The 24506-nt window shown below is 52.9% G+C and overlaps 1 protein-coding gene across 3 annotated transcripts in view; it reads left to right on the top strand.

Moving 5' to 3' along the window:
* The window catches only part of GBA2 (glucosylceramidase beta 2), a 364366-nt gene that overhangs the window by 102643 nt on the left and 237217 nt on the right, over positions 1 to 24506 (top strand). For 2 of the 3 annotated variants that reach the window (XM_075573274.1, XM_075573185.1), the window contains exons 4-6: positions 15155 to 15270; positions 15791 to 15808; positions 19278 to 19496. In XM_075573274.1, coding sequence (XP_075429389.1) covers positions 15155 to 15270; positions 15791 to 15808; positions 19278 to 19496 — 353 coding nt within the window. The remainder of the gene's footprint in view (positions 1 to 15154; positions 15271 to 15790; positions 15809 to 19277; positions 19497 to 24506) is intronic. The other variant, XM_075573361.1, reaches the window with a different exon arrangement.

The raw sequence follows: 24506 nt of genomic DNA, 5'->3' as shown, positions 1-24506 counted from the left end.
TGCCTCAACCTTTTGAAGATGTGAGTCCCAATATATATATATATATATATATATATATATATATATATATTGGGTCAGGATGGCCGTGGTTAGTGAGTAGGCAACACAGTTCTTGTGGTGAAATAATATGCTGGTGGTTTTATTTGTCCAAAAATATAACAGAACAATGGGTGCTCTGTACCTTTAAGAATAACAAAGACAAAAGAAAAAAATTGGTGTATATAGCGCTAAAAAAGTGATGTGATAACCTTAAAATAAAGTGATAAACAGTGATTCTAACTACCAATAATTATATAACGTAGGCTGCCAGGTGACACTAACCCCAAGACACAGTTAGTAAAAAACCAAAACATATACAATACAGACCGGTGCCGTGATAGTCCATAAGGAAATGCAGAGTCCAATGGTGACAATGTCTCTATGCCTGATATTCTGCAGAAATATTAGGATGCTCCAACCTTCTCCAAGATGTTACTCCACATACATGTCAGGGAGAAAGACAAAGAAAACACATCATAGTGCAACACAGCTGACACTAATAATCAGGGTGTACAAAACAAAACAAACAAACAGGACAAACACTGCATAAAACAAGTAGGGCTGACTATAATAAAAGAGAATTTATTACACATATATAAATGAGGCAGATGCGGGATCCGGTGTGTTAAAACCAGGACCCTACTTACAGGACTGCCACAGGTCATACGCAGAGGATAGGGTGTATCTGTTCTGGTTGCTGCTCCGTTGGTACTCCGTCGGAACACGTGACCTCCCAGGGATTCTCTCCTTCAGCGACCGGAACTGCGTCACTCTCCGCGACACTGGAACTTCCGGGGGCTCAAGCCCTCTCTCTCTCCGAAATCACCTCTCTGGGGGCGGATATCAGGCACCAAAAGTCTGAGGCCCACGTCCTGCCAAGTCTCTGCCACACTGCACAATAAAATCTGATCAAAGGGCCGTTTGTCAGATTTTATTGTGCAGTTCCAGTGTCGCGGAGAGTGACGCAGTTCCGGTCGCTGAAGGAGAGAATCCCTGGGAGGTCACGTGTTCCGACGGAGTACCAACGGAGCAGCAACCAGAACAGATACACCCTATCCTCTGCGTATGACCTGTGGCAGTCCTGTAAGTAGGGTCCTGGTTTTAACACACCGGATCCCGCATCTGCCTCATTTATATATGTGTAATAAATTCTCTTTTATTATAGTCAGCCTTACTTGTTTTATGTAGTGTTTGTCCTGTTTGTTTGTTTTGTTTTGTACACCCTGATTATTAGTGTCAGCTGTGTTGCACTATGATGTGTTTTCTTTGTCTTTCTCCCTGACATGTATGTGGAGTAACATCTTGGAGAAGGTTGGAGCATCCTAATATTTCTGCAGAATATCAGGCATAGAGACATTGTCACCATTGGACTCTGCATTTCCTTTTGGACTATCACGGCGACGGTCTGTATTGTATATGTTTAAGTATAACAAAACCATAAACCAAAAGCCTATCCCTGTTAGGGATACTTACTAAACAAATGTCACGGTAGCTAGTACAAGGTTATAATAATACACCAAATATTATCTCTGGGTTGAAGTGAACACGACTAAGATATGATAAATTAAGTTTATTCCTTAAAGAAGGTGAACACACAAGATTGCACAAATAACATACAGAATATGGACACTTACTTAGGGTTTGGGGCAATGAAGCAATCAGGATGTGGATTGGCAATTCATTCATGATACAGGATACAACATGAAGTCACAACGAAGACACTGGGCATAGAGCTTACACTCGTTTATATGGAGTTTCAGCCCCATACCCTAACATTGGGTGCAAGGCATTGGCTATCAATTACCTCGACCCAATTATCCCTTGCCACCTCAAGTGAGAAGCAAGGTAATACCTGCCCACAGGGGTTGGGCATTATTCTAATCAGGGGCTCATTTCCCTAGCCCCCTCCCAAAAGGCTAGGCGCCTCAAAGTCTGCCTTTTGGGTCCCTTCACAGGAAAACCTTTTGTCTCAAGGTGTGAAACACAACACTTTACCCAAGTACCCATGTCCTGCTCTCCTTTGTCCTAGAACTCTTAATCCATGGCGGAGAGCCTTTCATACATGGGTTTCTCTCAGACATCCTGACGCCCTGTGGCAATTAACATTCCTTCTGGGACAGTGGCTTTCACGGGCTTCGAAATACCAGGGATGCAGAGTACATTTTTAATATTAAACATATATTAAAATAATCCGTTCTGTGGGCTGAAATTTGCCAGGTCCTCATGCCGGAGGACCCTTGCCATAATGGCCAAATATCAGCCTTCCACGACCCCCAGAACCGGAGATACAAAAACCAAGTTAAAATCCCCTATTAACTTTAATGCAGGATTCTCCGCTATGCTAAAAGAAATCACTGCATTTCACTCTTCCATTGAAATCAATGGGCTCCACCGCTATAGGCTTTCAATGGAGCAACTCCGCCATTGAAGTCAATGGGAAAACCTCATCTTTCACTTTTACCCATACTCCGTCTGGTTGATCGGAGAGGGCTGGAAATTGCCATGCAGTCATGCCGGAGCAGTGACTACATGCTACCAAAATCCCAGCCCTCTGGTACTCACAGAACCGGAGATATGGGTTTTTACTTTACATACTTTTGGACTTAGCCGTTTCAAAGCCACTCAGCTTTCCTCCATTAGAATCAATATGGCCAGCGCTGCCATAGGATTCAATGGGACCTGCGCTACCATTGAAGTCAATGGGAAACACACACTTTTTTACAGTTAACCCTACTCCGTCCGGTTGAGGGGAGAGGGCTGGAAATTGCCATGTAGTCATGCCGGAGTAGTGACTACATCATTGCCAAATCCCCACCCTCTGGTCCCCACGGAACCGGCGTTATGGGTTTTCAGTTTACACTGTTTTTCACTTAGTGCTTGAAAGCCACGCGGCTTTCTCCGCCATTACAGTCAATGGTGCGACCCTCGTAACGAGCGCAACCCTTTACCGGGGTCATTGATTGTCAGACCCGGTTGGGATCGAGTGAGAGGGTTCCTAGGGTCTAGGGGCAAAAATCATTTTATTCCTGGGTGCCCTAGAACCTAAGTTTCCCACGCCAATTGAACCTGAACTTGACCGGGGAGTGATCAAAGCTCTCCAAGATAATGTTTCCGCTTTTGCGGTCTGCGGTTTGGATGGCTGCCAGCCCGTTCCTGGAGGTCTGAGTCGAGGAATCCCCATTGAAATGCATTGCTCCATTCACTTTCAATGGGGAGCCGCCGCTCCTCCTCTTGGGCGCCACCTGCAGGTCTTCTACGATATCGGGCCCAAATCACCGGAATCTCCATAGGATTACATGGAGCTGCAATGGCGACCTATGGAGAGACTGCAAAATGGAGCCTGCAAAGGCGGGAAAAAGGAACAATGGGCTATAATCACTAAATTAACATTAACCCTTTCCCTCCCGACTGGATCCCAGTGTAAGTGTTGGTGCAGACACTGGAATGGGGAAAATACATATTCACAGGGGGATACACATTTGGTGCTGAAGCAGGGGCATAAACACAGTCTGGACCTCAGTCAAGTTAACCCCTCGCCTCCCAGGTGAGGGCAGGGTGTGGCCAATGGGGTGTAATCACTTTTATACCGGGCCAAACCCCCTCTCCCACGACAAGAAAGTTAAGCCTATCTACCCAGTTGGTTATCTAAACTAGACCAGACCAACAATATTTGGTAACACCACTTGGCTCCTTACCTGGGAGCTTGATTCCCCTCGGGACAGCATAAGTATGAGCAGCCTGGGTCTGTCTGTCAGCTCTCCTCTGTCCTCTCTCAGTGTCTGAGAGAGACTGCTGCCCCAGAGGCATTTCCTCTTCTGCTTTTTAAAAGCAGGTGAGCTCACTTAATTAGGATCACCTGTGGCCTGTCTAATTAGGGGAGTTAACTCATCGCATACAGGAAAGCAGGCATAATGCAACCTCCTACTAATATACACAGAGTCTATGACTCTGTCACATATCCCCCTCCCCAGCGTAACATTACCGAGTGGAGCGGCCCGTGCACCGAGACTGTGCACACTAGAAAGTGCGTCCGCATTACGATGCAGTGTGCCTGGCCAATGCAGCACTGTGAAATTGAAGGGTTGTAATGACAGAAACCAGCGGGTAACCCTAGAATTCTTTTCTTTGTTTCTATGCATCCACTGTAAGGGTGCATGGTCTGTAATGAGGGTAAAAGACCTGCCTAATAGGTAATATTTTAAAGTGTCTGTTGCCCACTTTACGGCCAAACATTATTTTTCTACCGTGGCGTATCTTTGTTCGCGGGGACACAATTTGCGACTTAAATACAAGACCGGGTGTTCCTCATCTGCTACAAACTGGGACAGGACTGCTCCGAGACCTACTTCGGAGGTGTCCGTTTGCAGAAAAAAATATTTTGTAAAATCCGGGGCTACCAAGACTGGGTGACTACAGAGCGCTGTACGTAGGTCTAAAAATGTGGTCTCCGCACCACTACTCCATTTTACCACCTCGGGTGCCCTTGTTTTTACCAAGTCTGAAAGCTGTGCAGCCCGGGTTGCAAAATGGGGTATAAATCGCCTGTAGTAATCCACAATGCCTAGAAATGTCCTAATCTGTTTTTTTCCTAAGGGGACGGGGCCAATTCTCAATGGCTTCTACTTTATTGAGCTGGGGTTTTACAGTCCCCCTTCCCACAACATAGCCCAGATATTTTCGTTCTACAAGCCGACTGAACATGTAGCTGGGTTGTCTGTGGGTTGGCTGTAAGACCCGCCTCCCAAAAGGTTCTCAACACTGCCTCAACCTTTTGAAGATGTGAGTCCCAATCTGGACTATGAATTACCCCATCATCTAAGTATGCTGAGGCATAGTTAGAGTGTGGGTGTAACAATTTATTCATCAACCTTTGGAAGGTTGCAGGCGCCCCATGAAGGCCAAAGGGTAAAACGGTATACAGGAAGAGGCCATCAGGTGTGGAGAACGCTGTTTTCTCTTTTGCTGACTCTGTTAACGGGATTTGACAATAACCCTTTGTAAGATCTAAAGTGGTTAGGAAACGGGCCCTCGCCAACCTCTCAATTAACTCGTCTACCCAGGGCATAGGATAGGCGTCAAACTTTGAGACTTCATTGACTTTTCTAAAGTCATTACAAAACCGTATTGACCCATCAGACTTGGGTACCAAGATGATAGGGCCGCCCATTGACTATGGGACTCCTCAATTGCCCCTAGGTCTAGCAACTTCTTTACCTCTGACTGAATGGCCCCGCTTCTGGCATCCTATAAGGTCTTATCTTAATGGCTATTCCCGGATTGGTGACAATATCATGGCAAACCACCCTAGTTTTCCCTAGTACGCTGGAAAATACGTCCCTGTTCCTATTTATCAAATCTACAGCTTCTCCGTATTGTTCAGGAGTGAGTTCTGATGATATTCATACTAGTCGATCCTCCATTTTCCCAGATTTGTTCGCTACCACCGTCAGACACACCTCTCTATCCTTCCAGGATTTTAATAGATTTATGTGATAGATTTGCTCTACCTTCCTCCGATCTGGCTGCCAAATCTTATAATTCACCGGGCTGACCTGTTCTAGAACTTTATATGGCCCTTGCCAATGGGATAACAGCTTGCTTTCGGCTGTGGGAACAAGCACCATTACTCGGTCCCCTGGGCGGAAGCTGCAAACCGTAGCCTGCCTGTTGTAAAGGTTCTGTTGGACCCTCTGTGCCTCTTCTAAATGTTGTCTGACTCTGGGAGTAACATGAGCAATGCGTTCTTTTAAACCTTCTACAAATTGGATGACATTCTTCCCTGGAACAGCTTGTTGCTCCCACTATTCTTTGACGCTATCCAGAATCCCTCTTAGGCGTCTCCCATACCGGAGTTCAAACGGGGAGAACCCTGTAGAGGCCTGTGGTACTTCTCGGATAGCAAACAAGAGATAAGGCAACAAGGTGCCCCAGTTCTTCCCATCACTAGCAACCACCTTTCTCAACATCATCTTCAGAGTTTTATTAAATCTTTCTACCAGTCCGTCCGTTTGCGGATGGTAAACAGAGGTTCTTAGGGACTGTATTTTTAGCTCTACACATAAGTCTCGCATAAGCTTAGATGTAAACGGGGTACCCTGATCTGTCAAAATTTCCTTCGGTATCCCGAGTCGGGGGAATACTTGTAATAATTCCTTAGCTATATCTTTGGAGGAAGTATTATGTAAAGGCACCGCCTCTGGTTAGCGAGTGGCATAATCTAGGATCACTAGGATGTATTGATGACCTTTGGCAGATTTCTCCAAGGGACCCACTATATCCATAGCGATCCTCTCAAATGGGATCTCAATAATAGGCATAGGGATTAACGGGCCCTCAAGCTTGGTCGGGGGGCTGCCAACTGACACTCGGGACAAGAGGCACAGAACCTTTTTACTGCATTATATATCCCTGGCCAGTAGAATCTTTTTAGGATTCTTTTCTGTGTTTTCTCTACTCCAAGATGACCCCCCAATAAGTGAGAGTGCGCTAGCTCTAGGACCTTCCTTACTAATGAACTGGGTGCTAGCAATTTTTCTATTTCTTGGCCCTCCTCTTGGCTCAAATTGTACAACAAGTCATTTTTAATACAAAAATAGGGATAGGAGTCCTTGGTTGTCCCTTCTATCGGGACCCCAATAACTTCTACCGCTTGGCTAAACCCAATCTTCAACTGGAGATTGTGACGGGCAGGGGGTAACCAGGCTAATAAAGGTTAAGCCTGCTGGTTACCCTGGAACCTGTGGGGTCCCTGGTACCTCCATAAGCCAGGGACCCGGGATAATACATGCTGGAAAATAAAATTACCCTGTTTTTTCTATTTCATGTTCCCTTAGCCCTAGAACTGTGACATTTCTTGTGTGTCAGTTTGAGGGGGGATATTTGGGTGGAAATACAAGTATTTTGGTTGTAGGAGTAATTTACACCGGGGCTTCCCTGTGTCCCCCAGACTCCTGGATTTCGAGTCTAAATATCCCCACGTTATTTCCCTTATAAGTATAAGGTCCCCCAAAGTATATTCTGTAATGAAGTGTACTTTATATTGTGTTATGCGTTTACTGTAAGGCTCCATACAGACAGCCCGGGCATATGGTTAAGGTGCCAGCTAGTTTGCATAGAGTCCCTAGATGAAGGAGGAGACGGGATGTTGAGAGGTGTTAGGGTGCTAAGTGGACGGGGCAGGGCGGAGTACTGGTTCTGGAGAACAGAGACCCCCTGGGGGGGAACATTCTTGTCTGCTGGACACAGTGGCGCCTGCCCAGTGGGAGGCAATGAACTGGCTAAGGAAAAGATGGGGATTGTGGGTGCTTTTTCCATGGGCCAGAACATATGTTCCGCCCACGGGGCGTCCCGAGCTGTTTCAACACGCCCCCTGCCACTGACCTCATCAGCCAGATGAGCTCTGCTCTGATTGGCTGCTGAAAATACTCTCACGCTCTGAGTGGCTGAAAGGCTTTGTCCATGTTAAAACATAAGGAATAGTAGTCTCTAAAAGGGGCTGCTGCAGATCAGAGCTCTCTCTCCCCCTCTCTCTCTCTGTCTCTCCCCCCCCCTCTCTCTCCCCCCCTCTCTTTCTCTGTCTTTTGAGACTTGTAGATAGTCTTGGCACTGGTCCAGTGAAGCGCAGATAAGGTTTCCCAGGGGCATTGCGTTGCCAGGGTCTCCTAGCCAAGCTGAGGACTGGTTCTGAGGAGTAAAGTTACCTGTTCCAGGTGTATTCCAGCTCTGTGGAGTGAACAAGGTCAGAATGGAGGATAAAAATGAACAAATAATTTTTGTGATACAGTGAGTGGTAGTTCCTCGACATATTTACTCCCAAATATTTAATATGTGAGGAGCTCCACCTATAATTAAAATTCAATTTCAGTAGTTTGACCTCTGGCTCCGTTAGGTTTATATTTAGGGCTTCAGACTTATCGTTATTAATTTTATAGCCGGATATTTTACCAAAATCTGTCAATTCCTTGTGCAGGTTCGGTAAATATGTTTGGGGCTGCGCCAGAGATAATATAATATCGTCGACGAATAGCGAGATTTTATCATTTGTTTTTCCAATTACTATGCCCTGTATATTTGTGTTTTCTCAGATTTTAGCTGCTAGGGGTTCAATTGTCAGAGCAAAAAGGAGGGGAGGGGGCAGGGGGCATCCCTGCCTTGTCCCATTTTTAATTTCAATCCTGTCCAGGGTGCCTCCTGGGAGTTTGACCATGGCTGATGGATTTCGGTAAAGTGCTCGAATCCCTTCAAGAAAACAATTTTTAAATCCGAATTTCTGCAATTTCTAGAAAATACCAATTAATCCTGTCAAACGCCTTCTCTGCGTCTAAACTCAGCAACACCGCCTTGGTTCCTGACAGATGGACATGGTCAACTATATTTATTATTTTACGGGTATTATCCAACGCCTGTCTGCCGGATACAAAACCCACTTGGTCAATATGTATTAATCTGGGTAAAATGGGGCTCAACTTATTCGCCAGGATCTTGCTATATAGCTTAAGATCGTTATTCAATAAAGATATTGGACGATAACTACCACATTGCCTCTGATCTCTCCCTTCTTTATGGATAATGGCTAAATTAGCCATTGACATAGTTGACGGGATTATATTCCCATCCATAAAGAAATTAAACATAGCGAGCAAATGTGTAGATAGCACGGGAAGGAATCTCTTATAATAGGTGTTGGTGAAGCCATCAGGGCCCGGGGCCTTTGAAATTTTTAACGTCTTAACTGCGTCTGCCACTTCTTTTTGTGTTATTTTGGCGTTTAAACCAAATTTTCGTCATCCGTTAGAGACGGGAGTTGGCAGCTATCCGAATAGTCTGCGACAGCCGCGGATGCTGAGGCCTGCCCTACGCCCTTCGGGACTTTTAAATTGTATAACCTTGTATAAAATTTAGTGAATTCTTCCGCTATTTTTTTGTCATTGTAAATGATCTCACCAGCCCCATTCTTAATCGCCGTTATTTGGGATCTTTTCTGAACGCCTCTCAGCTTGCTAGCCAAGAGTCTATCGGCCTTATTGCCCTTGTCATAAAACCGCTGGTTTGTCCACTTAAGGGCTTTCTCTACTTCTTCTAGCTGGATCTGTCTTAGCTCGTCTCTGGTGGCGGTCAGGGTTTTATACACTTTCTTAGACGAGTTGGCTTTGTGGAGCTGTTCTAACTTTAAAATCTTATCCGTCAATTCTTTAGTTAATTTTAGTTTTATTTTTTTCCTGTGGGAGGCAGTGGAGATAAAATGACCTCTGACCGCGGCCTTATGGGCTTCCCAGAGTATTGCCGGGGATGAGACAGAGCCTGAGTTTATAACAAAAAATTATCTTAGGGCTTCTCTGATTTCTCTCTCTATCTCCAGGTGATTTAACAGGGAATCATTTAATCTCCAGCCAAACGAGTGAGATTTTACAAATGGGGCAGTGAGAGAAAGAGTAATAGGTGTGTGGTCGGACCAGGAGATAGGACCGATATCTGAATTTAATGAGGCCTCTAGAACATTCTTAGTTACCAAGAAATAATCTATGCGAGAATAGGATTGGTGAGGGGAGGAAAAAAGGTGTAGTCCCTTTGGCCCTGATGTTGGGATCTCCACACATCCACCAAGGAAAACTCTGCAACCACTTCTCTAAATTTTTTCCCAGTTTTTTGGTCGTGGGCTGCTTGCGGTTGGTTCGGGGTGGATGATTTGTCCTCTTTCGGGTTGAGGACCATATTCATATCCCCGCCTACAATCATTGAGGGCAGATACTTAGGGTCGATAGTGTCCAAGACAGATTTCAGGAAATCTGTCTGGTTTACGTTTGGCGCATATAGGTTGATCAAACGATTGCCGTCCCAGAGAGCGAACCATACACCACTAAGAATCTACCACCTGGGTCCGAAACTGTTTTTTCAACATTGAATGGTATTCCTTGGCGAATAAGGATGGCTACCCCTCGGTTTTTGCTATTAAACGATGAGAAAAATCCCCTTGGGAAAACAATTCTAAATGTATTAGGGGGTTCTGGGCCGCAAAGTGGGTCTCCTAGAGGAACACAATGTCCCCACCTGACCTCTTCAATTCTTGGAGAGCTAATCGCCTTTTCCTATTGTTCTGGAGACCCTCTACGTTCCATGAGATAAATGTAATTGATGTTTGGTGTGCCATATTTTCTGTAATGATAATGATCGGGCCATGGGACATCTCCTTTCCCAACAGAGAAATCCTTATACATTTTCTTGTTTATGCTAATTTTTATGTCGGGGCCAATAGGCTGGGGCTCTGGCAGCGAAGGGAGGGGGAGTGGGGAGGGAAGAGATAGAGGAAGGACCTGCCGAAGGTACAGAGGCAGGGGGAAAGAGAGCAAGAGGGTCTGAAGCAGACCCTAAGTTAAGGATACCAGCCATCCTAGTGGCAGGGTTTTTAGGGCTTATGGCCCTGTGGGGGTAACTTTGGTTCCAGAAATCCGTGGGGGTGAAGGGTGCAGAACCCTCAAGATTTTGAACTAGGCATTATTTGGGAAAATCAAAAAAGATTTAGATAAATGGGAGAGTTATAAGATTTCATGGATTGGGAGAATGATCTCTGTAAAAATTAATATACTCCCCAGATTATTATATTACTTTCAGACTCTCCCAGTCCGTTTCCCAGGCTCCGAACTGAGAAACATTCAAAACAAAATGTTTCATTTTATTTGGCAAGGCAAGAAGCCTAGAGTAGCTAGGTCTGTGTTATTGTTCTCGAGAGCAAGAGGAGTTATGGGTGTTCCAGATGTCTCAAAATATTATCAGGCAGCCCAATTGAGACAGGCAGTATTATGGAACCAACTCAAAATTATTGGCTAGCTATTGAGTCCTATTATGCAAAATGCCTTCTTTACCGGCCTGCCTTTGGGGTACTGATAAGCGGGATTTGCAAGCAAAGGGATTTGAGCTTGGAGCAATGAGACTCACCTGGGAAGTATGGACGAAATCAAGGTCCAAGTTCAGCCTCTCGTCCATTAGCACACAGCTCACCCCACTTTTTAATAACCCCAAATTTCCCCCTGGATGTGAATATAAGCAATTCGACCAACTTAAACTGAGGGGAATTGAAGTGATTGCTGATCTATTGAGCGATGGGAAGCTTTTGAGCTTTCAAAATCTACGAACCAAATACGAAATACCTGAATTGGACATGTTCAAATATCTCCAAATTCGACACTTCCTTCAAACAATATCCCCAAAATTGGAATTTCCCCCTCTCACAAGGTTCGAGAAGTTATGCCAGAATAACTCTGACCAAAAAGGACTAATTACCAAAATATATGCTGAATTGGAGATATCAGCAGACCCGCCGTCCATGAGTACATGCTTAAATGGGCGGCAGAATTGAGCACCGATATAGACATAGAGGACTGGGAAGATATTTGGGAATATGCGGCAAGGACTTCCATTATGCACCACTACGAAGGAGAATATTTACAAGATCCTATTTCACTGGTATCTTACCCCAGTAAGACTGAAACAAATCTACCCCCTGGTTTCTGATTTATGCTGGAGAGGCTGCGGACAAAGGGCAAAGGGGGGATATGGCCCATATATGGTGGTCATGTACAAAAATTCGGAAATATTGGTCCTCTATACAAAAGCTTATAAAAGAGGTTATGGACCTCATCATCCCCATTGATCCTCTGACCTACCGATTGACAAAGCCAATCGAGGCTATTGACAGACCAATAAGGAAATTAATCTCCTTCATTCTTACAGCAGCTAGATGTGCGATAGCGGCCTTCTGGAAGAAGGTGCATTTGCCTGCCAAACAAACGGTAAAAAGGCGAATCAACGAGGTCATGCTGATGGAAAAACTGACCGCGTTTCTAAAAGAGTCCTTACTGGACTTTTACCAAACATGGGTTAATGCTCAGAGCCTAGGTATGGGACTATCCGTCGGCAGAAACTATCTAGATCTAGCCACCTTGTTCACTGACACTCAAGCTTGGGTGCCTGGCGGCTGAGTGGTGACGTTACCTTATCCCCCCCATCTCTTTTTTTCTTCTTTTCTCCTCTTCTTTCTCCTGCCTCTTTCTCGACTGGTCTCCCTATATCTCCCCCCCCCTCCCCCTACCACGATATTTGTACTCGAAAGATAAAGTCGAGCAAACACTTTAACCCCCTCACCTCTCCCCCTTCCCCTCCCTTCCCCTTATCAGTCGAGGTCCACTAAGTGGTCTAGAGGCCTCACCATTCCCGGCGAGGCTCTAAAAAGGAAAATGTTATGTTAGGCTATGTATATATCTCGTCATGTTGTCTGACTATTTTTGCCTAATAAAAATGTTTGGGGGAAAAAAAAATGAACAAATAATCACAGATGTTAAAAGGGAATGTCTCACAGTGGCAAAGTTGTAATGCAGAGTCCAGGTCTTCCTCCAATCTTCACCTCCAATTTCAACTCCAAAATAACTCTTGCAGACACTTTAGATATGACACTTATGATGGGACTCTTTTGATGTTACACAGCCATATGGCTCACAGCCAACTTACACTGACTTAAGTACCCTACTCACATGCATTTGACTAACTCTTAAGGGAGGGGTTTGCCTAATCAGACACACCAAATAGTTAATTAGATTATCAATTCTCTCTCAATTGATTGGAGTCAGCATACAGCATACAGACACATACCAAATTGTTAGATTGTTCAGCTCAGTGGAGTGAACATGGTCAGCCTTTGCTGAAGCAGGCTTCTTGCACCTAGGAAAGCCTAGTTTTTACCCCCAGACCCAAAGTAAGTGTGTATATTCTTTGAATAAATATATCCCTTTAAATATAAATGATGTTAAATGTCTTGTGCTACAGTGACAGAGTTGTCCTCTGATCAGGGTGTCAAAACCAGGAAAACTACAACCTAAAACTAGGGAATGGGGCAACTTTGGTACAATTGCTGCCGTAGTTTGGATGACTTGCCCCTCGACTTTTATTTTTATTGGAGTCATGGCGTACGGAAGCGTACACCCATGCACACATAAGACCCGCATCTTCTCACCCTGGCGTAACTGGAGAGGCTTAACCAATTTCCCTGATACCAAGTTAATACACTCCCTGAGACTACCAGGGTGTAGATTGGTTTACCATTTAAAACCACCGTGGTGAGAAAGTTGTGGATATTTTTATCCCTGCAGGTCACACATACCACTCCACAGAACACTGACCTCACAGAGCCATACGCACACTCCATTGGTTCAGACAACTTAGGGCAGTGGGCTTTAATATGTCCCGTCTCCCCACAATCAAAACAAACAATTGGCACAGTTCGTTCTTGAAACCCTCTCAGAGATGTAGAGTTTCTGTCCTTATCCAGGTTTTCTTCCACTCCCTCAAACCGTGTGGCCGGTTGTGGGTCTTTGTTCCAGCGCTGGCTTCTACTGTTCATGTTGGGCCGCGGGTTTTGGTTTGTGCGAGAGAAGGTGGAACGTGACAGTTCACGGGTGGCTAGAAAACGATCCACTGCACCTTCCATGGCATCATAAGTGGTGGGATCTCCTTGTCCCACTCAATGTCGGAGGTCCTGGGGTAATGCTCGAATAAAGTGGTCCAACACCACCATCTCAAGGATCTGGGTTGGGTTATATGCTTCTGGTTTTATCCACTTTGTCGCCAGATGGATCAGATGGGATCGGAACCTTTACGCACAGACTGCGGGAGTCACTCCAATCCTTGCAAGGATTTCTCTTTTTAGATGGTCATAATCTGCTGTGGCTTCTTCGTCGAGGTCACAATACGCTTTTTGGGCTTCCCCTAGTAGAAAGGGTGCGATAATCCCAGCCCATTTGGAGCAGGCCCAACTTTCCCGGGTAGCGATTTGCTCAAAGGACCGGAGGTATCCCTCGACGTCATCTTGCGGCGTCATCTTCTGCAGGTATAGGTTCGCCCGGATGGGCCGCGCCTCAGCTGTACCGGACAGGTCCATAATAATCTGGGCCAGGCGTTGAACCAGCCCCCTCTGTGTTTCTGCGATAACGCTAAGCTGGGCTGCATGTATTTGGTTTGTCTCACGTTGTGCCGCAATGTGTTCCTGCTGAACAGCGGTGCTGTGTAGTAGGGTCTTCACAATGTCCTCCATACTGACAGTGACAATCCACACAGGATCCACCAGTCGCAATGTGCAGCTCCGTCCCTTTTACAGGGTGTTCGTCATCCCACTTCTGACACCACTTCTGGCAGGATGACCATGGTTAGTGAGGAGGCAAAGGAATGGAAGCAGGCACAAGGTCTTTCTAATGGTGCAGTTTATTGTGCCACCAAAGGTCCAATGTTTCGGCAAATAGATTGCCTTTATCAAGGAGAGGAGGCAACACAGTTCTTCTGGTGAAATAATATGCTGGTGGTTTTATTTGTCCAAAAATATAACAGAACAATGGGTGCTCTGTCCCTTTAAGTATAACAAAACCATAAACCAAAAGCCTATCCCCGTTAGGCTTAACTTTGTTTAGTTAGTTTCCCTATCTACCCAGCTGGTTAGCTAAACTAGACCAGACCAACAATATTTGGTAACACCACTTGGCTCCTTAACTGGGAGCTTGATTCCATTGGGACAGCATAAATATGAGAAGCCTGTGTCTGTCTGTCAGCTCTCCTCGGTTCTCTTTGTGTCTGAGAGAGACTGCTGCCCCAGAGGCATTTCCTCTTCCCCTTTTTAAAAGCAGGTGAGCTCACTTAATTAGGATCACCTGTGGCCTGTCTAACTAGGGGAGTTAACTCATCGCATACTGAATAGCGGGCATAATGCAACCTCCTACTAATATATACAGAGTCTATGACTCTGTCACAATATATATACATTATTTGCATATTGAGTGCACCATTTTCTCAGAGCGCTTTCTGTGACATAATTATTGAGACTTTTTTCTCTCACTCCGCCCGCACTCTCCTCACAGCGCGTCACTGTCTGTCATAGTGAGTGTGTCACTGTCATAGTGTGTGTGTGTGTCACTGTCATAGTGTGTGTGTGTCACTGTCATAGTGTGTGTGTGTGAGTGTGTCACTGTCATAGTGTGTGTGTCACTGTCAGTGTGTGTGTCACTGTCATAGTGTGTGTGTGTGTGTGTGTCACTGATAGTGTGTGTGTGTGTCATTGTGTGTTTCATGTAATTCGCAGGGGCTCCTCTTGGCGGGATTGGGGGAGGAACCATTACGCGTGGTTGGCGGGGGGAGTTCTGCCGGTGGCAGCTGAATCCTGGACTCTACCACTACAAGACTGTGACTGAAAACCAGGTGAGTGACACCCTGTGAGGTCTTACTCAGACTCTCCTCCTATCTACACCGCCCTCCCCCGACACCTGCGAGGTCTTACTCACACGCTGCCCCCACCTACACCCCTCTCCCCCCCTCACTCCCCTCACTCCCCCTCTCCTCCCCTCACTCCCCTCTCCTCCCCCATTCCCCCCCATCCCCCCTCGTCCCCCCATCCACCCTCTCGTCCCCCCCATCCACCCTCTCGTCCCCCCATCCACCCTCTCGTCCTCCACATCCCCCCCTCTCGTCCCCCCATCCCCCCTCCCATCCCCCCATCCCCCCTCCCGTCCCCCCATCCCCCCTCTCGTCCCCCCATCCCCCCTCTCGTCCCCCCATCCCCCCTCTCGTCCCCCCACCCCCCTGTCGTCCCCCCATCCCCCCTCTGGTCCTCCCCATCCACCCTCTCGTCCTCCCCATCCCCCCTCTCGTCCTCCCCATCCCCCCTCTCGTCCTCCCCATCCCCCCTCTCGCCCTCCATCCTGGACTCTACCACTACAAGACTGTGACTGAAAACCAGGTGAGTGACACCCTGTGAGGTCTTACTCAGACTCTCCTACCTACACTCCCCCCCGACACCCTGTGAGGTCTTACTCAGACTCTCCTCCTACCAACACTCCCCTCCGACACCCTGTGAGGTCTTACTCAGACTCTCCTACCTACACTCCCCCCCGACACCCTGTGAGGTCTTACTCAGACTCTCCTACCAACACTCCCCCCGACACCCTGTGAGGTCTTACTCAGACTCTCCTCCTACCTACACTCCCCCCGACACCCTGTGAGGTCTTACTCACACACTGCCCCCACCTACACCCCTCTCTCTCCACCCCCTCTCCCTCCGTCCATTCTCCCCGTCTTACTCACGTTGACCCCACCTACACCCCTCTCCTCCCCTCACTCTCCTCTCCTCCCCCATTCCCCCCATCCCCCCTCGTCCCCCCATTCATCCTCTCGTCCACCCCATTCACCCTCTCGTCCCCCCCATCCATCCTCTCGTCCTCCACATCCCCCCTTCGTCCCCCCATCCCCCCTCTCGTCCCCCCATCCCCCCTCTCGTCCCCCCATCCCCCCTCTCGTCCCCCCATCCCCCCTCTCGTCCTCCACATCCCCCCATCCCCCCCATCCCCCTCTCGTCCCCCATCCCCCTCTCGTCCCCCCATCCCCCCTCTCGTCCCCCCTGTCGTCCCCCCATCCCCCCTGTCGTCCCCCCATCCCCCCTGTCGTCCCCCCATCCCCCATGTCGTCCTCCCCATCCTCCCTCTCGTCCTCCCCATCCCCCCTCTCGTCCTCCCCATCCCCCCTCTCGTCCTCCCCATCCCCCCTCTCGTCCTCCCCATCCCCCCTCTCGTCCTCCCCATCCCCCCTCTCGTCCTCCCCATCCCCCCTCTCGCCCTCCCCATCCCCCCTCTCGCCCTCCCCATCCCCCTCTCGCCCTCCCCATCCCCCCTCTCGCCCTCCCCATCCCCCCTCTCGCCCTCCCCATCCCCCCTCTCGCCCTCCCCATCCCCCCTCTCGCCCTCCCCATCCCGCCTCTCGCCCTCCCCATCCGCCTCTCGCCCTCCCCATCCCCCCACTCGCCCTCCCCATCCCCCCTCTCGCCCTCCCCATCCCCCCTCTCGCCCTCCCCATCCCCCCTCTCGCCCTCCCCATCCCCCTCTCGCCCTCCCCATCCCCCCTCTCGCCCTCCCCATCCCCCCTCTCGCCCTCCCCATCCCCCCTCTCGCCCTCCCCATCCCGCCTCTCGCCCTCCCCATCCCGCCTCTCGCCCTCCCATCCCCCCACTCGCCCTCCCCATCCCCCCTCTCGCCCTCCCCATCCCCCCTCTCGCCCTCCCCATCCCCCCTCTCGCCCTCCCCATCCCCCTCTCGCCCTCCCCATCCCCCTCTCGCCCTCCCCATTGCCCTCCCCATCCCCCTCTCGCCCTCCCCTCTCGCCCTCCCCCCTCCCCCTCTCGCCCTCCCCCTCCCCCTCTCGCCCTCCCCCTCCCCCTCTCGCCCTCCCCATCCCCCTCTCGCCCTCCCCATTCCCCCTCTCGCCCTCCCCATCCCCCCTCTCGCCCTCCCCATCCCCCTCTCGCCCTCCCCATCCCCCCTCTCGCCCTCCCCATCCCCCCTCTCGCCCTCCCCCTCCCCCTCTCGCCCTCCCCCTCCCCCTCTCGCCCTCCCCATCCCCCTCTCGCCCTCCCCATCCCCCTCTCGCCCTCCCCATCCCCCTCTCGCCCTCCCCATCCCCCCTCTCGCCCTCCCCATCCCCCCTCTCGCCCTCCCCATCCCCCCCTCTCGCCCTCCCCATCCCCCTCTCGCCCTCCCCATCCCCCCTCTCGCCCTCCCCATCCCCCCTCTCGCCCTCCCCATCCCCCTCTCGCCCTCCCCATCCCCCCTCTCGCCCTCCCCATCCCGCCTCTCGCCCTCCCCATCCCGCCTCTCGCCCTCCCCATCCCCCCACTCGCCCTCCCCATCCCCCCTCTCGCCCTCCCCATCCCCCCTCTCGCCCTCCCCATCCCCCCTCTCGCCCTCCCCATCCCCCTCTCGCCCTCCCCATCCCCCTCTCGCCCTCCCCATTGCCCTCCCCATCCCCCTCTCGCCCTCCCCCTCTCGCCCTCCCCCTCCCCCTCTCGCCCTCCCCCTCCCCCTCTCGCCCTCCCCCTCCCCCCTCTCGCCCTCCCCATCCCCCTCTCGCCCTCCCCATCCCCCTCTCGCCCTCCCATCCCCCCTCTCGCCCTCCCCATCCCCCCTCTCGCCCTCCCCATCCCCCCTCTCGCCCTCCCCATCCCCCCTCTCGCCCTCCCCATCCCCTCTCGCCCTCCCCATCCCCCTCTCGCCTCCCCATCCCCCTCTCGCCCTCCCCATCCCCCTCTCGCCCTCCCCATCCCCCTCTCGCCCTCCCCATCCCCCCTCGTCCTCCCCATCCTCCCTCGTCCTCCCCATCCCCCCTCGTCCTGCCCACCCCCTCTCTTTCCCCCATCCCCCTCTCTTTCCCCATCCCCCTCTTCCCCCCACCCCCCCTCCTCCCCCCACCCCCTCTCCTCCCCCCACCCCCCTCTCCTCCCCCCACCCCCCTCTCCTCCCCCCATCCCCTGCCTCCTCTCCTCCCTCCATCCCTCCACCCTCTCTCCTCCCCCCTCCACCCCTCTCCTCCCCCCTCCACCCCTCTCCTCCCCCTCCACCCCTCTCCTCCCCCTCCACCCCTCTCCTCCCCCCTCCACCCCCCTCCTCCCCCCTCCACCCCTCTCCTCCCCCCTCCACCCCTCTCCTCCCCCCTCCACCCCTCTCCTCCCCTCTCCTCCCCCCTCCACCCCTCTCCTCCCCCCTCCACCCTCTCTCCTCCCCCCTCCACCCTCTCTCCTCCCCCCTCCACCCTCTCTCCTCCCCCCTCCACCCTCTCTCCTCCCCCCTCCACCCTCTCTCCTCCACCCTCTCTCCTCCACCCTCTCTCCTCCACCCTCTCTCCTCCCACCTCCACCCCCTCTCCTCCCCCCTCCACCCCCTCTCCTCCCCCCTCCACCCCCTCTCCTCCCCCCCACCCCCTCTCCTCCCCCCACCCCCCTCTCCTCCCCCCATCCCCTGCCTCCTCTCCTCCCTCCATCCCTCACCCCCTCTCTCCTCCCCCCTCCACCCCTCTCCTCCCCCCTCCACCCCTCTCCTCCCCCCTCCACCCCTCTCCTCCCCCTCCACCCCTCTCCTCCCCCCTCCACCCCTCTCCTCCCCCCTCCACCCCTCTCCTCCCCCCTCCACCCCTCTCCTCCCCCTCCACCCCTCTCCTCCCCCCTCCACCCTCTCTCCTCCCCCCTCCACCCTCTCTCCTCCCCCCTCCACCCTCTCTCCTCCCCCCTCCACCCTCTCTCCTCCCCCCTCCACCCTCTATCCTCCCCCCTCCACCCTCTCTCCTCCCCCCTCCACTCCCTCTCCTCCACCCTCCACCCCCTCAACCACTCTCTCCGCTCCTTGTCCCCTTCTCCCCTTCTCCCCTTCTCCCTCTCTCTCCCTCAGTTCACCGTATGCATCCGCAGGAGGGGTCAGACTGTGTACCAGCAGGTTCTGTCCGTCGAGCACCCGCACACCCTGCAGGGCTGGAACTGGGGTTACTGCGGGAGTCAGGCCTTCTACCACGCCCTGTACCCCCGCGCCTGGACCGTCTACCAGCTGCCCGGGCAGAGTGTTACCCTCACCTGCCGCCAGGTGTCGCCCATCATCCCCCAAGACTACAAGGTGAGAGGCTCACCCACAATCCCTCGCTGCAGGATCCCGCCACGGGGGGCTTCCTGTATACTGCTTCCCACAATGCCTCGCTGCAGGATCCCGCCACGGGGGGCTTCCTGTATACTGCTTCCCACAATCCCTCGCTGCAGGATCCCGCCACGGAGGGCTTCCTGTATACTGCTTCCCACAATCCCTCGCTGCAGGATGCCGCCACAGAGGGCTTCCTGTATACTGCTTCCCACAATCCCTCGCTGCAGGATCCCTCCATGGAGGGCTTCCTGTATACTGCTGCTCTCCCACAATCCCTCGCTGCAGGATCCCGTCACAGAGGGCTTCCTGTATACTGCTGCTCTCCCATACTCCCTTGCTGCAGGATCCCGCCACAGAGGGCTTCCTGTATATTGCTGCTCCCCCACAATCCCTCGCTGCAGGAACCCGCCACGGAGGGCTTCCTGTATATTGCTGCTCCCCCACAATCCCTCGCTGCAGGAACCCGCCACGGAGGGCTTCCTGTATATTGCTGCTCCCCCACAATCCCTCGCTGCAGGATCCCGCCACGGAGGGCTTCCTGTATATTGCTGCTCCCCCACAATCCCTCACTGCAGGATCCCGTTACAGAGGGCTTCCTGTATACTGCTGCTCTCCCACAATCCCTCACTGCAGGATCCCGCCACAGAGGGCTTCCTGTATATTGCTGCTCTCCCACAATCCCTCGCTGCAGGAACCCGCCACGGAGGGCTTCCTGTATATTGCTGCTCCCCCACAATCCCTCGCTGCAGGATCCCGCCACGGAGGGCTTCCTGTGTACTGCTGCAAGCCCACAATCCCTCGCTGCAGGATCCCCCCACAGAGGGCTTCCTGTATACTGCTTCCCACAATCCCTCGCTGCAGGATCCCGCCATGGAGGGCTTCCTGTATACTGCTGCTCTCCCATACTCCCTTGCTGCAGGATCCCGCCACAGAGGGCTTCCTGTATATTGCTGCTCCCCCACAATCCCTCGCTGCAGGAACCCGCCACGGAGGGCTTCCTGTATATTGCTGCTCCCCCACAATCCCTCGCTGCAGGAACCCGCCACGGAGGGCTTCCTGTATATTGCTGCTCCCCCACAATCCCTCGCTGCAGGATCCCGCCACGGAGGGCTTCCTGTATATTGCTGCTCCCCCACAATCCCTCACTGCAGGATCCCGTTACAGAGGGCTTCCTGTATACTGCTGCTCTCCCACAATCCCTCACTGCAGGATCCCGCCACAGAGGGCTTCCTGTATATTGCTGCTCTCCCACAATCCCTCGCTGCAGGAACCCGCCACGGAGGGCTTCCTGTATATTGCTGCTCCCCCACAATCCCTCGCTGCAGGATCCCGCCACGGAGGGCTTCCTGTGTACTGCTGCAAGCCCACAATCCCTCGCTGCAGGATCCCCCCACGGAGGGCTTCCTGTATACTGCTGCACTCCCACAATCCCTCGCTGCAGGATCCCGCCATGGAGGGCTTCCTGTATACTGCTTCCCACAATCCCTCGCTGCAGGATCCCGCCTCGGAGGGCTTCCTGTATACTGCTGCTCTCCCACAATCCCTCGCTGCAGGATCCTGTCACGGAGGGCTTCCTGTATACTGCTTCCCACAATCCCTCGCTGCAGGATCGTGTCACGGAGGGCTTCCTGTATACTGCTGCTCCCCCACAATCCCTCGCTGCAGGATCCCGCCATGGAGGGCTTCCCGTATACTGCTGCTCTCCCACAATCCCTCGCTGCAGGATCCTGTCACGGAGGGCTTCCTGTATACAGCTGCTCCCCCACAATCCCTCGCTGCAGGATCCCCCCACGGAGGGCTTCCTGTATACAGCTGCTCCCCCACAATCCCTCGCTGCAGGATCCCCCCACGGAGGGCTTCCTGTATACAGCTGCTCCCCCACAATCCCTCGCTGCAGGATCCCGCCACAGAGGGCTTCCTGTATACAGCTGCTCTCCCACAATCCCTCGCTGCAGGATCACGCCACGGATGGCTTCCTGTATACTGCTGCTCTCCCACAATCCCTCACTGCAGGATCCCGCCACGGAGGGCTTCCTGTATACTGCTGCTCTCCCACAATCCCTCGCTGCAGGATCCCTCCACGGAGGGCTTCCTGTATACTGCTGCTCTCCCACAATCCCTCGCTGCTGGATCCCGCCACGGAGGGCTTCCTGTATACTGCTGCTCTCCCACAATCCCTCGCTGCAGGATCCCGCCACGGAGGGCTTCCTGTATACTGCTTCCCACAATCCCTCGCTGCAGGATCGTGTCACGGAGGGCTTCCTGTATACTGCTGCTCCCCCACAATCCCTCGCTGCAGGATCCCCCCACGGAGGGCTTCCTGTATACTGCTGCTCTCCCACAATCTCGCTGCAGGATCCCGCTACGGAGGGCTTCCTGTATACTGCTGCTCTCCCACAATCACTCGCTGCAGGATCCCGCCACGGAGGGCTTCCTGTATACTGCTGCTCTCCCACAATCCCTCGCTGTAGGATCCCGCCACGGAGGGTTTCCTGTATACTGCTGCTCTCCCACAATCCCTCGCTGCAGGATCCCGCCACGGAGGGCTTCCTGTATACTGCTGCTCTCCCACAATCCCTCGCTGCAGGATCCCGTCACGGAGGGCTTCCTGTATACTGCTGCTCTCCCACAATCCATCGCTGCAGGATCCCCCCACGGAGGGCTTCCTATATACTGCTGCTCTCCCACAATCCCTCACTGCAGGGCTTCCTGTATACTGCTGCTCTCCCACAATCCCTCGCTGCAGGATCCCGCCACGGAGGGCTTCCTGTATACTGCTGCACTCCCACAATCCCTCACTGCAGGATCCCGCCACGGAGGGCTTCCTGTATACTGCTGCTCCCCCACAATCCCTCGCTGCAGGATCCCACCACGGAGGGCTTCCTGTACACTGCTGCTCCCCCACAATCCCTCGCTGCAGGATCCCACCACGGAGGGCTTCCTGTATACTGCTGCTCCCCCACAATCCCTCGCTGCAGGATCCCGCCACGGAGGGCTTCCTGTATATTGCTGCTCTCCCACAATCCCTCACTGCAGGATCCCGCCACGGAGGGCTTCCTGTATATTGCTGCTCTCCCACAATCCCTCGCTGCAGGATCTTGCCACGGAGGACTTCCTGTATACTGCTGCTCCCCCACAATCCCTCGCTGCAGGATCCCGTCACGGAGGACTTCCTGTATACTGATGCTCTCCCACAATCCCTCACTGCAGGATCCCGCCACGGAGGGCTTCCTGTATATTGCTGCTCCCCCCCAATCCTACGCTGCAGGATCCTGTCACGGAGGGCTTCCTGTATACTGCTGCTCCCCCACAATCCCTCCCTGCAGGATCCCCCCACGGAGGGCTTCCTGTATACTGCTGCTCTCCCACAATCCCTCGCTGCAGGATCCCGCCACGGAGGGCTTCCTGTATACAGCTGCTCCCCCACAATCCCTCGCTGCAGGATCCCCCCACGGAGGGCTTCCTGTATACAGCTGCTCCCCCACAATCCCTCGCTGCAGGATCCCGCCACAGAGGGCTTCCTGTATACAGCTGCTCTCCCACAATCCCTCGCTGCAGGATCACGCCACGGAGGGCTTCCTGTATACTGCTGCTCTCCTACAATCCCTCACTGCAGGATCCCGCCACGAAGGGCTTCCTGTATACTGCTGCTCTCCCACAATCCCTCGCTGCAGGATCCCGCCACGGAGGGCTTCCTGTATACTGCTGCTCTCCCACAATCCCTCGCTGCAGGATCCCGCCACGGAGGGCTTCCTGTATACTGCTTCCCACAATCCCTCGCTGCAGGATCGTGTCACGGAGGGCTTCCTGTATACTGCTGCTCCCCCACAATCCCTCACTGCAGGATCCCGCCACGGAGGGCTTCCTGTATACTGCTGCTCCCCCACAATCCCTCGCTGCAGGATCCCGCCACGGAGGGCTTCCTGTACACTGCTGCTCCCCCACAATCCATCGCTGCAGGATCCCCCCACGGAGGGCTTCCTGTATATTGCTGCTCTCCCACAATCCCTCACTGCAGGATCCCGCCACAGAGGGCTTCCTGTATACTGCTGCTCTCCCACAATCCCTCACTGCAGGATCCCTCCACGGAGGGCTTCCTGTATACTGCTGCTCTCCCACAATCCCTCGCTGCAGGATCCCACCACGGAGGGCTTCCTGTATACTGCTGCTCCCCCACAATCCCTCGCTGCAGGATCCCGCCACAGAGGGCTTCCTGTATATTGCTGCTCTCCCACAATCCCTCCCTGCAGGATCCCGCCACGGAGGGCTTCCTGTATATTGCTGCTCTCCCACAATCCCTCGCTGCAGGATCCCGCCACGGAGGACTTCCTGTATACTGCTGCTCCCCCACAATCCCTCGCTGCAGGATCCCGTCACGGAGGACTTCCTGTATACTGCTGCTCTCCCACAATACCTCACTGCAGGATCCCGCCACGGAGGGCTTCCTGTATATTGCTGCTCCCCCCCAATCCTACGCTGCAGGATCCTGTCACGGAGGGCTTCCTGTATACTGCTGCTCCCCCACAATCCCTCACTGCAGGATCCCCCCACGGAGGGCTTCCTGTATACTGCTGCTCTCCCACAATCCCTCGCTGCAGGATCCCCCCACGGAGGGCTTCCTGTATACAGCTGCTCCCCCACAATCCCTCGCTGCAGGATCCCACCACGGAGGGCTTCCTGTATACAGCTGCTCCCCCACAATCCCTCGCTGCAGGATCCCGCCACAGAGGGCTTCCTGTATACAGCTGCTCTCCCACAATCCCTCGCTGCAGGATCACGCCATGGAGGGCTTCCTGTATACTGCTGCTCTCCCACAATCCCTCACTGCAGGATCCCGCCACGGAGGGCTTCCTGTATACTGCTGCTCTCCCACAATCCCTCGCTGCAGGATCCCTCAACGGAGGGTCCTGTATACTGCTGCTCTCCCACAATCCCTCGCTGCAGGATCCCGCCACAGAGGGCTTCCTGTATACTGCTGCTCTCCCACAA

The sequence above is a fragment of the Ascaphus truei genome, chromosome 1 (genome assembly GCF_040206685.1).
Source record: "Ascaphus truei isolate aAscTru1 chromosome 1, aAscTru1.hap1, whole genome shotgun sequence".
In the NCBI taxonomy this organism is placed as follows: domain Eukaryota; kingdom Metazoa; phylum Chordata; class Amphibia; order Anura; family Ascaphidae; genus Ascaphus; species Ascaphus truei.
This window is presented reverse-complemented; position numbering and strand designations above follow the sequence as displayed.